Source organism: Notolepis coatsorum, assembly GCF_963971535.1.
Source record: "Notolepis coatsorum genome assembly, chromosome: 3".
In the NCBI taxonomy this organism is placed as follows: domain Eukaryota; kingdom Metazoa; phylum Chordata; class Actinopteri; order Aulopiformes; family Paralepididae; genus Notolepis; species Notolepis coatsorum.
This window is the reverse complement of record NC_140167.1, coordinates 575,123-587,179: the sequence shown is the minus strand read 5'-3', so window position 1 is coordinate 587,179 and position 12,057 is coordinate 575,123. Positions and strand designations below refer to the sequence as shown.

Genomic DNA, 12,057 nt, shown 5'->3' with positions numbered 1-12,057 from the left:
AATAGGGACATTGGAGAATCCCCCCAGGGGATATCCGTCGTTATAGGAGGGGCCTCTCCAGGAGAGCCTTACCCCTCCAGCCCGCCAACGGGGGTCAAACAGGGTTCAAAAGAATTACCTGGGAAGTGCCAATTGTCTTTATTTTTTTCTGAGTTACGTTAGAATAGCAGTTGCTTTGAATGTGCACATGGACAATTGTGAAGGACAAGAATTCAAAATGTTGGACATGAAGAGAGGCTTGGAGAATCTCCTTTGGGGGATATCTCCGTCTCTAGGGGGGGGGGGCTTCTTCAACAGGAGAGCTGATTCCCCTCCAAACCGCCAACGGGGGAAAGAGTGCTAAACATATGGCTTATTTTATAATTTTTTCTTATTGTGTTGTCAGTGCTATTTTTTCACAAGTGTATATAGTGATATCGGTGACATGGGAGGTACAGAGGTGGGCAGGCTGAGTTCGGTGGGGGGGAATGCCGGGGGGAGGGGCCATCGTTTCGCCGGTTTGACCCGGGGGAGGGGGGGCCTTGCGTGTTGTGGGATCGGTATGGGGGGGTGGGGTTTCCTGGGGCCCTCGGCTGGCGTGGCCGTGGCGGTATGGTCACCGGGCCGGGGGGGCACCGGGCTTGGGGTCGCGGGGGTCGGGGGACCATTGAGGCGTGGTGCTTAGGCCTTCTGCAGGCCTGGGCTTGGGGTTCTGGTGGGCCGGGGGGCTGGCGGTCGGGGCGGGGGGGCGGGTGGGGGCTCTGCGTGCTCCGCTCCGCGCATGGTGGACCAGGTTATGGGGGTGCTCTGTTTCTCGGGGAGGAGGGCGGGAGGGAGGGGTTTCTCTTGTGGGGGTCAGAGCGGCTGAGCTTGGCCCAGTGGGGTCCTGTATGTTGCGGGGTCGGTGGGCATGGGGTGAGGCTCTCGGTGGCATGGGAGGTAGCAGGCTTGGCTCGGTGGGGGGAGAATCTGTCCCTCTCCTCTGCTGGGCCTGGCCCAATGAATTCAAGGGACCCGTGTCGCTGGGGGCCCGGCTCCACGCGCATCGGACTGGGATATGGGGGAGTTCTACGGGCTTAACTCAGGGGGGGGAATGTCGGGGGGGGGGCCATCGTTTCCGCGGTTTGGCCCGGGAGAGTGGGGTCTCATGGGTTGTGGGTTCGTTGTGCGGGGGGTGGGGTGCTTGGTGACATGCGGGCTTGGCTCGGAGGGGGGGAGTACCGCCCCTCGCCCCTCCACTGAGCCTGGCCCAATTAAATTCAAGGGACCCGTGTCGCTGAGGGCTCGGTCCCACGGGGGACGGACCTGGGATGTGGGGGAGCCCGGTTTCTAGGGGTGGATGGCGGGAGGGGGGGGTCCCTCTCATGGGGGTCTGGGAGGCTGAACGCAGCCAAATTCAAGGGGCCCATGTTAATGTACTGTTATGTTATTGATGTCATTGTAGGTATTGTATAAGTGTTGTTTGTCTATAAATGTTAATACAAATTTAAGTAAAAAAAAAAAAAAAAAAAACACACTTATGCTTATGATGTCATAACGACGTGACCATGTGAAGAGGTCTTATGATGTCATAATGACGTGACCATGTGAAGAGGTCTTATGATGTCATAATGACGTGACCGCGTGAAGAGGTCTATTGTACCAGTCTCACACCTATCATACATTATTACCGAACCATTACATGACTCGAAAATGTGTGATTGAAAACGAAATGCTATAACCTGCAATAATTTTTTTTTTATTATCTTAACAGAATGAACATGGAATCTAGAAAATCTCCTAAACTCTCACGGGCGAATCAGGAGGGCCCGCGGTCTCCACGGCTGCCAGCGAAGAAGCTGCCGGTTCGATCCCCCAGTCTGACGCGTCGGGAGCTCTCCATGGACGGAATCACAGAGGTATCTGCCTCCACATCACCACTCTGTAAACAGTTAGGGCCGTGTAGGGTTAGGGTTAACAGTGGTGTTAGGGCCGCACCGAAGAGGTCGAAGCTTCATTCATAACGTTGACATTCTAATTCTAAATCAACATTCCATATTTTCTTTAAATATATATATATATTTTTTGTATGTGTCTATTCATTTTGTTTAAACCAATGGGGTTTTTCTTCACAGTTGCAGATAAAGATTAGGCTACACTAACATTATAGTATTATACTATTATAGTATATGACTCGTCATAAACATTTTAATAAAATATTTATCATAAATAAGATGATCCTTTATTGATCCCCTCTGGGAAATTCGGGTGTCAAAGCAGCATGGGGGGGGGGGGGGGGATACAGGGTGGGGGATACATATGATACAAATGATGTAGCCTGTCTGCATCCGCTTGGCGCTCAGCGCTCCATCAAGACGTCACCATCACTTTCGTACCAACCGTGCCCTTATTGGTTTATTTATGTTGACGAAACTGACGAGTTATATTCATTAAAGCAAGTTGATTTAATTTTTTTTTAAATACAAATTTAATCAGATTAATCACTCTTTTTATGATGACGTCATAAAATATGACGACAGACATTCGAAGCTTCATTCGAAAACTTCAATAGAAGCTTCGAATGTAAAAGAAAAAATGACTTTCGGTACAGTGTCATTACCCATGTTGAAATGACTTACAACCATTTGATCGTGGTATATATATAACGCTATTACACGGATCGCTAGTGTGGGGGAATATGATGTGAGTAAGGACTTACTCAGACAAAAGTAGACGTAGTTAACAAAGGTTTATTAAGCTTTACAACCCAGGAGACTTGGCTTGAGAGACCCGGCGAGTGTCTCACCGGGGGGGGGGGGGGGGGGTCTCGTAACGGGCTCCCTGGGACATGGGATACGTAGACATTAATACAGTCATAGAGAAAGGGGGGGTGGTCTGGTCTGCCCAGGTGGGAATCAGAGAGGAGGAGGGGTGAAGGGATGGTGAGCTAGGAGGGGGGGGGGGGGGGGGGGGTAGACATGGGAGGTTGGTGATTTATGGGAACAAAAGTAAAACTCTAACCCTAACTAGCCTTACTGTCATGCACTTGTCCTAATAAACTAACCTACACTGTAGCACTCAACACTTTGATGAACATTGTTCCTCAGCTGATAGAGTTGTACCCTTCCTTCCTGATGACTTGTCGTACAGAACTTGTAAGTCGCTTTGGATAAAAGCGTTTCAGCTAAATGAGCTAAATGTAAATTAAATGTAAAAGGGGTTGATCAATGGAGGAGGGTAGACAGAACTTGATTATTGGAGAACAGTGGGCTGTCTATGGTAGGTGTGTGGGGGGTTAACAAATGGGAGGGCGGGGAGACAATTACCACATTAGAAACTTTAGAATCAACTCACTGTCTATACGAGTCATTTTATTTGGCATAATTAAATCATTCCTAAACGTGTTTTCAATGAATGAATCGTTAATCTTAATTTATTTTTGCTTCACAGCACAACTACCTCGCTCAAGTGACCTCTAACATCTGGGGAACAAAGTTTAAAATAGTCGGACTTGCCTCTTTCCTGCCTGCCAATCTCGGTGCAGGTAATTTACCAAACACCAGCACCTTACAAACCATTCGACTAATTTCTCTAATCATAATATGATTATATGACCTCGGCGCTTCTCTCCGTGTTCCAGTTATCTATAAGACCAGTCTGCTCCACCTGCAGCCGAGGCAGATGACCATCTACCTTCCAGAAGTGAGGAAGATCTCACTGGACTTCATGAGCATCCCGGTGTTCAACCCAAACGTCTTCAGTGAAGATGAGGACGACTTGCCGGGTAGGAATCAGAACCAGAACCAGAACCAGACTCAGAATCAGACTCAGAAAGGTCTTTATTGCCAAGTAGTTAAAGGAAAACTCCACAATTTTGGGAAATTAGCTTATTTAACATCTTCCCTGGACCGTTAGCCTAGCTTAGCTTCATCACTGGAAGTGGGGCAGACATCTAGCCTAGTTCACTACAGTCAGGAAATATACTCCAAATACAATCAAAATACAACTCCCAAACGTTCCTGTAAACATGTTGTGACCTGTGTATTTACCACGTCTCCCAGTCACACAAGTCACACGAGTCTCCCAGTCACACAAGTCTCCCAGTCACACAAGTCACACGAGTCTCCCAGTCACACAAGTCTCCCAGACACACAAGTTACACAAGTCTCTCAGTCACACAAGTCTCCAAGTCACACAAGTCTCCCAGTCACACAAGTCTCCCAGTCACACAAGTCTCCCAGTCACACGAGTCGCCCAGTCACACAAATATCCCAGTCACACAAGTCTCCAAGTCACACAAGTCTCCCAGTCACACAAGTCTCCCAGTCACACCTGCTCTTCCCACCTTGGGCCTCAGACAATAAATATGAGTTGAAATTCAAGCTCTGTTGTCCAGACTGCAAACTTATTTCCCCTCTGGCTAGTGGAGTCAAAAGGGGGAAAACCATTTCACCATTCTTCTTCTCTCCATTCAGCAGACTGTGTACACTGTGGTTAACCTAGTATGTACATAATATACAACAGTAGTAATAACAACACACATAAATTCACACCAACATGCGCATTTGTTGATACATGCAGGACTAGTCTTGAGACAGACGTGTTAGGCGTGGAGATTATGTTCAAATAAAAAGTGTTTGTTGGTGAAGTGCCCCTTTAAGTCAAACATGTCCCAGTGTTTCAGCTCCAGTGTGTTGAGATGCCTGTGTTTCTCTCCAGTGATGGGCCCCTCTGGAGTGGCAGGAGACAACACCCCCGCCTGCACCGTCAACATCCCCATCGCTCCCATCCACAGTCCGGCCCAGGCCATGTCCCCCACCCAGAGCATCGGCCTGGTCCAGTCTCTGTTGGCCAATCAGAACATCCAGCTCGACGTCTTGACGAACCCCACGGCCACGGCAGCGGCAGCGGCTGCAGCGGTGGCGGCTCCTGATCACAGCCAAGAGGCCGCGGCGGCAGCGCAGTACCCGGTACCCACCAGGTATTCCAACCCGGGCCAGGTGATCTTCAACGGCCTGGAGATGGGTCCTCTCCTCCCCGGCACCCTGCCCCCGCCGCCGCCCCCGCTCCACCTCCCGCCCCCCCAGCCTCACCAGCGCTCCCACTCGCAGCAGACCCACCCGCAGCAGCAGGCCAAACAGCCGCAGCAAATACAGACGCAGCAGAAGATGCAACAACTACAGCAGCAGCAACATTATCATCAACAGCTGCAGCAGCAGCAGCAACAACAGGTACTGTATAGTTTAAGAGTTAACAATGTAAATTGTATATTGCATAGTAGTGTATATAAGAACCTAGCATGTCTTTTTTTTACCATGCATATCTAGGGTGACCAAATCCATATGATCCAAATGCAGGACAGCGTGTCGATTTTGCGGGACATTTGTTGAAATTGCGGGACAGTAATGATTATGTATACAATAATCATGTTTACATAATGTATTCATTTTGATCAAAATTACTTTCTGATTAACTAAAGGCATTATAGTTTTGTGGCATTCACGTTACCCTAGATGTATCAATAGTAATATAGGTTTCTTTAGACTAGAATAAGTTAAATGAAAGTACCGTCTCGAAGCGCGAGTGCATTTGCCACGGAAAGCGCGCACGCAGGCAAATAGTTCTGATTAACAAAGGCATATTAACGTTACCTCGATGTATCAATAGTAATATATACCTGAATGTATAATGTGTTTTTACCATACATACAGTAAAAGCCACCGAAAAGCGAGAGTAAAAGTAATTTGCCATTACACGGGGGCGCGCACAAAATCGGAACGGCTGCACCGTGCACGCTCTCGGGTGACTTGTTGACTTGTCAATCAAAAGGGGAAGAAATGGAACGAATGGAACAGAGAAGATTGGGCTTCTCTTGCGGCATGCGGGACAGAGGGCTGAAATGCAGGACTGTCCCGCACAAATCGGGACGTTTGGCCACCCTATGCATATCTTGTGTCTTATCTATTTTATTTTTTTCGATGCCTATTTTATTCTATTTGATTATTGTATTTTAATTTCATTTCACTGTATGCCCTGGTATGTATGTGACAAATAAACCTCTTGATTCTCCTGATTCTTAAACAACAACAACAGCAGCAGCAACAGCAGCAACATCAACAACAACAACATCATCACCAACAACAGCAACAGCAGCAGCACCAACAACAGCAGCAACAGCAACAGCATCAAATCCAGCAGATCCAGCAGCAGCATCAGCAGCTCCAGCAGCTCCACCAGCAGCAGCAGCAGCTGCACCAGCAGCAGCAGCAGCACCAGCAGCAGCAGCAGCAGCAGGCGCAGCAGCAGCAGCAGATGCAGCAGAGTCAGCAGCACGTGGCCAACCAGCAGCTCCACCAGCAGCATCAGCAGCAGCTGCAGCACCAGCAGCACCAGATGCAGCTGCAGCACGAGCACATGCAGCAGCAGCAGCGGCAGATGCAGCAGCAGCAGCAGCAGATCCGGCAGCAGATCCTGGAGATGAGGCAGCAGCAGCAGCAGCTCCAGCAGCAGCACAGGCAGATCCAGGAGCAGCACCAGCAGATGCAGCGGCAGCACCAGCAGATGCAGCAGCAGCTGAAGATGCAGATCGCTCTCCCCCCGCCGCCGCCTCCTCCTCCTCCCACCGGCGGCGGCGGCGGCTACCCCACCACCACCATCTCCCTGCAGCAGATCCACCTGCTGCCGATGCCGATGATGCCCCTGTCCTCCATCGAGGCCGGGCCGGGGGACAACAGGGGAGAGCAGCACGTTGTACACACCCTGATGAAGCCCGGCCTTCTGCCCCGGTCGTTGCTACCTCCCGCCTTCGTCGACGCCGCCGCGGACGGAACGATCGAGATCCAGATGAGGAAGGTGAACCCTCCTCCTCCGTACCCGGGCACCGTGGCGTCCGCGTCGGCGTCCGCTCCTCCTCCTCAGACCCTCGTCACCAACTGCGACAGCCCCGGGGGCGTCCTGGCTCTGGACGCCTCCTGCTTGAAGAAGGAGGACTTCCTGCTTCACCCCATCACCCTGCAGTACCCCACGCCGATGGGCTACGAGAGGATCACCACCTTCGACAGCAGCGGGAACGTGGAGGAGGTGTGCCGTCCCCGTAGGCGCCTCGTTCGCAACCAGAACGCCGCATACACCATCCAGGGTGTCGGGGGGTCGGCCACACTCAAGGTCACCTCGTCGGAGAACAAGAAGATACAGCTGCCCTACAGTTCGGCGACGTTAAGCCGCCTCTCTGTGCCCCGGTACTCCATACCCAGCGGAGACCCGCCCCCGTACCCGGATCCGGCCAATCAGGTCACGGCGACACTTCCCCCCCCTACCCAGAGGATCGACAATGGTTTGATTCACGCCACGCTGAGGCGCGACCGCAGGGACGTGTCGCTCAAAGTGCCGCAGATGATGGAGAGCAGCTCGAGGACCCTTCCCACCAAGGCTAAGATGAACAGCGCCCTGGCGCTTTCCTACCAGCAGAGGGCGGCGACCGCCTTGTACACGTGTACCCAGTGTAGCAGCAACAGCAGCAGCACCAGTGTCAGTGTTAGCGGCGGGGGAAGTGGCAGCAGTGGCATTGCGGGCGGAACGGTAGTCAGGCAGGATTTCCCGCCGGGGAAGGGCGCGCATCATAGCACCATTATCGTGCACTCCAAGTGTACCTCGCCCCAGAACTCGCAGTCCTCCTACAGTCTGCTGAGTCCCGTGGATAACAGCAGGGATAGGACTGTGTACATTAACTCAGCCTTCACAGAGGACGAGGTGAGTCAACAGTGTCACCTGGAGAAATCCGTGCGCCACCTGACTCTTGGCGACGTCAGTCTGACGCTCAAACGGCCCCCGCCTTACCAGTGGGACCCCTCCACCACAGAGGAGTTCTGGCTTTCGTCGGAGCAGACGATCTTAGTGCCTTCACCGGGGCCACACAAAGCACCGCCCCCGCTCATCTTCAGTCAAGCTCAGCACCTGGACGTGACCCGGCTGCCGTTCGTGCTCACGACTAAACCTCCCACTAGTCCCAGCGCTGGCACGCTCACTTTCCCGTCGGGTTACCAGATCTCCCTCTCGGCCTTCCCCCCGGGCGTGGGCCACGGCGGACCCCCATTACAGACCTTGCAGAACCCTCCACCGCAGTGCTCTCTGAATGAGGTGGTCGCCTCGGTCCCTTTTGCTCAGCAGGATCCCAGCCTGGTCTTGCCACCGGGTTACCCGCCCAACCTGGCCAACTTGGCCTGCTGCCCTCTCCCCCCGATGTACCCAGGGGCCAGCTCATGTGCCGGACTTCAGTTACACCCTGTTAACTTGCACCCTTGGAATCCCTACCCTTGTCCTCCTCCCATGCAAGACCCCCCGGCCCACCCGGGACCCCCTCTCCCCACCAAGACTCATCAGATGCTGGAGAAGCCAGTGCTCTCCCCGCCTCCTCCGACCGGACCGCCGCCGCCGCCGCCTCCTCTCCCCCCTCCTCCCCCTCCCACCGAGCTGCCGCCACCGTCAAAAAGTGCCGCGGAGGATCTGTCGGAATCCGCCATTAGCTTTCCGGAGCCGTCGTCTCTACACGAAAGTCCGCTCCCGCAGGAGTCCGAGCGGTTCAGCAAGAAGAGCCGTAAGAGGCTGGACAGCAGGGCCGAGGAGGCCAACATGACCACCGTCTCCGAGGGCAAATCCAGAAAGGAGGGACGCGCGCTCTCCGACTTCAACTCCCTCATCTCCAGCCCGAGGCTCGGAGGCAAAGAGAAGAAGAAGCCGAAGGGGCAGCGGGAGCAGCCCAACAAGACCAAGAAGATGAACCGAACCACCAACGAGTTCCAGGACAGTTCGGAGAGCGAGCCGGAGCTCTTCATCAGCGGCGACGAGCTCATGAACCAGAACCAGAGCAGCAAGAAGAGCTGGAAGAGCAAGCGCAGCCTGCGGATGGCGAGCGAGCTGGAGGAGATCAAGTGCCGCAAGGCCAACGAGAGGGAGGACCGCAGCCTGGGCAGCCAGGGATTCGTCTACGTGATGGCCAACAAACAGCCGCTGTGGAACGAGGCCACGCAGGTCTACCAGCTGGACTTCGGAGGACGCGTCACTCAGGAGTCAGCGAAGAACTTTCAGATTGAGCTGGACGGCAGACAGGTATGATTTCTTTTTTTTATATGATATTATATGATATTTAGTGTGGGTGACCGGGCGAAGCCAGGTTGCCACCCACACTATTAGAATCTATACTCTTTTTATTTATTTCTTTATTCCGCCGATTTTGCAAACACAACTCCTGCCAGAGCGTTCGCGCCCCATACACGTAAAAGGTATCAAAACGACCGGCTTGCTCCACATCACAGCGCTATTGCTTTTCGGAAAGTTTCACCGCACCGTTTGGCTACGAATCGACTTTAAACAGGAAAATTTCGGTCCCATTGGAAATGCATTGCAAGTTAGAGTGGTGGAGTTGAAATAATTTTTTTTCCACCACCTTGGGTAAATTGCGACAGTGATCTCAATTTTGGACGTAGAAAAAAAAAACATCAAAACTATGACACGGCTGTCGGTTCGCTCACAAAAGAAAAATAAATGGAATTGGACATTTCTATCTCAACTGATGACCATTTGTTTGAAGGTTCTCCTCCCCATAGACACCAATGTGTTCGCACTCTAAGAAAAGGCTGGTTTTATCGCTTTTCCCCCCTTCTGTTCCGATCGTCACCGCGGCCGCAATTGTCGACGGAATGCCACAATATCGCACACAACCCTTCACCTACTCCTTGAAGTGCTCATGTGCGCTTCACAACGCTTCATCTCTTATCGTTTGCTTTTAATCATCGTGACAATGCAGTCATGCGTCTGCCCTCATTGAAATACATTCAAAGTGAAAGTGCATAGTCATTCGTGATTGCATCAGCTGATGCATGATTGCATCAGCCTAACAGGTGTGTGGCTCATGGCCCATGGCTACAGCTGACCTGCCCTCTGTGTTGCAGTACTGAATTGCTTGACAGCGCCCTCTGTCTTGCGGGTTGTGTCATTGTACTCAGTAGGGATGTGCTCATTCATTGGTCTATGTTGACCCATTGGACTCGGTAGGGATATCCTCTTTCATTGGTCGATGTTGACCACTCCCCCGATCCTTAGACCACGCCCCCTTAGGCCACACCCCCTCAGTGTATCTCTTGAACCGTTTGTCTTCGAGACTTGCGGGTTGTGCCATTGGACTCGGTAGGGATATCCTCTTTCATTGGTCGATGTTGACCACTCCCCCGATCATTAGACCACGCCCCCTTAGGCCACACCCCCTTAGGCCAGAACATTTTTTTAAACTCGGAAAAGTCCGAAATATTTCAAAAACTCGGAAAAATCTGAACATTTTTAAAAATGCGGAAAAGTCCGAAATTCTTTTAGAACTTGGAAAAGTCAGCAAAATTTCAAAAACTCGGAAAAGTTAGAAACATTTCAAAAACTGAAAAGTCAGGACATTTTCAAAAACTCTGAAAAGTCCGAACATTTTTAAAAACTCAAAAAGTCTGAAAATTTCAAAAAACTCTGAAAAGTTCAAAAAAAAATTAAAACTCGGAAGTCCGAAAAATTTAAAGAACTCGGAAAAGTCCGAAAAATTTTAAAAACTCGGAAAAGTCCAAAATAATTTAAAAACTCGGAAAAACCTGAAATTTTTTAAAAACTGAAAAGTCAGAAAATAAAAAAAAACTCTGAAAAGTCAGAAAAATTTCTAAAACTCGGAAAACTCTCGTCAGTCGTCATTTTAACACACTTTCACAATTTCCCCCGCGCGGAATTGTCTAGTTTCATTTATAATGCACCCCCCCAGCCAATCTTTTCATCGGTCCGGGGCGCAGCCGGGGGGAAAAAAGAATAGGAATAAATGGACAGGGAATGGAGAAAAGGGAACCAGGCAGACAGACAGTGAACATAAGAACACCTCAGGCACACAACACAACAGCAAAGTAACTCAGTGATCATCCAGAGCGAAAAGGTGGGTTTTAAGCGAGGCCTTGAATGTCTGTACGGTGTTGGCAGACTTGATGTTGAGAGGGAGCTTATTCCACAGTGTCGGCACCATCACTGCAAAGGCCCGGAAACCCTTCGTCACCAGTTTGGCCCGCGGGACCCTCAGACACAGTTGGTCATTTGATCTGAGGGACCTGGAGCTGACGGGTTGGACCAAGAGTTCCTCAATGTAGGCCGGAGCGAGACCATTGAGACCATTGAGACCTTTGACCATTCTTCATGAATCACAATAAATGATAATTGATTGAATTGGTGATAAAGTTAGTTAGTTTGTGATTTCAGAAACATTTAATGGGACTTTGTATTGCTCTTGTCTTCTGTTTCTAATACAGTATGTCCCCCTCTCTCTCTCATTTTCTTGTAGGTGATGCAGTTCGGCCGAATCGATGGGAATGCCTATATCCTGGATTTCCAATATCCCTTTTCAGCAGTGCAGGCATTTGCTGTCGCCTTAGCCAACGTTACACAACGGCTTAAATGAAAGGGTCCTTCTAATCTGCGCTCTAAGGGCAAAGCGACGACTCATTTTATTATTGCGCCGTTCATCGGTTGAAGATGAACAGCAGCGGTCTTTGACCCATCGCCGCGGGATTCCGTGGAACGCGATAAGACTACGGAGGTTCTCCTCGCTAGAGGAGATTCGTCTGTAAGTCGTGATATCTTATACGTGCCAATAATTGACAAACTATCCTGGGAAGACAATGCTAGTTGAGGTTAATGGTCAAGACAAAGAGACTAGGGTGCTAGTTGGGATTCAACAGAGCCCGTGCATATCTTGAATGTACACAAGCTGGTGTTATTCATTATGTTGTCGTCACACTTACTAACGGTCTAACTAGGTTACTGCTAAGTTAAAGGCCCAGTACGGAGTCTGAGTATAGCGCTAACGATACCTGCGGTGCAGAGAGCACCCCACTCACTACCTGCAGGTATCTTTCACTCAAAATACAAAATGTATTTACTGTGCTCATGATATAAAGACTGACGAGTGGAAATTAGTCTTACTGTACATGTATTTTGACCCTGTGTATGTTTTTATTTACATATGTATTTTTTTTATCAAGTGCCGCAAGGCCAACAAACTGGATTTAGTTGCAAAGAGATTATTTC

The 12,057-nt window shown here is 50.5% G+C and overlaps 1 protein-coding gene across 5 annotated transcripts in view; it reads left to right on the top strand.

Moving 5' to 3' along the window:
• Positions 1–11,428, top strand: part of tulp4b (TUB like protein 4b) — a gene marked incomplete at both ends in the record, with an annotated part of 51,679 nt that extends 40,251 nt beyond the window's left edge. Inside the window, 6 exons of one of the 5 annotated variants that reach the window (XM_084309879.1) lie at positions 1,733–1,877; positions 3,409–3,502; positions 3,599–3,742; positions 4,678–5,189; positions 6,103–9,063; positions 11,312–11,428. In XM_084309879.1, coding sequence (XP_084166005.1) covers positions 1,733–1,877; positions 3,409–3,502; positions 3,599–3,742; positions 4,678–5,189; positions 6,103–9,063; positions 11,312–11,428 — 3,973 coding nt within the window. Of the gene's footprint in view, positions 1–1,732; positions 1,878–3,408; positions 3,503–3,598; positions 3,794–4,677; positions 5,217–6,051; positions 9,064–11,311 lie in introns of all 5 variants that reach the window. The other 4 variants (XM_084309878.1, XM_084309877.1, XM_084309876.1 and 1 more) reach the window with 4 other exon arrangements.
• Between the last annotated feature and the right edge of the window lie 629 nt (positions 11,429–12,057).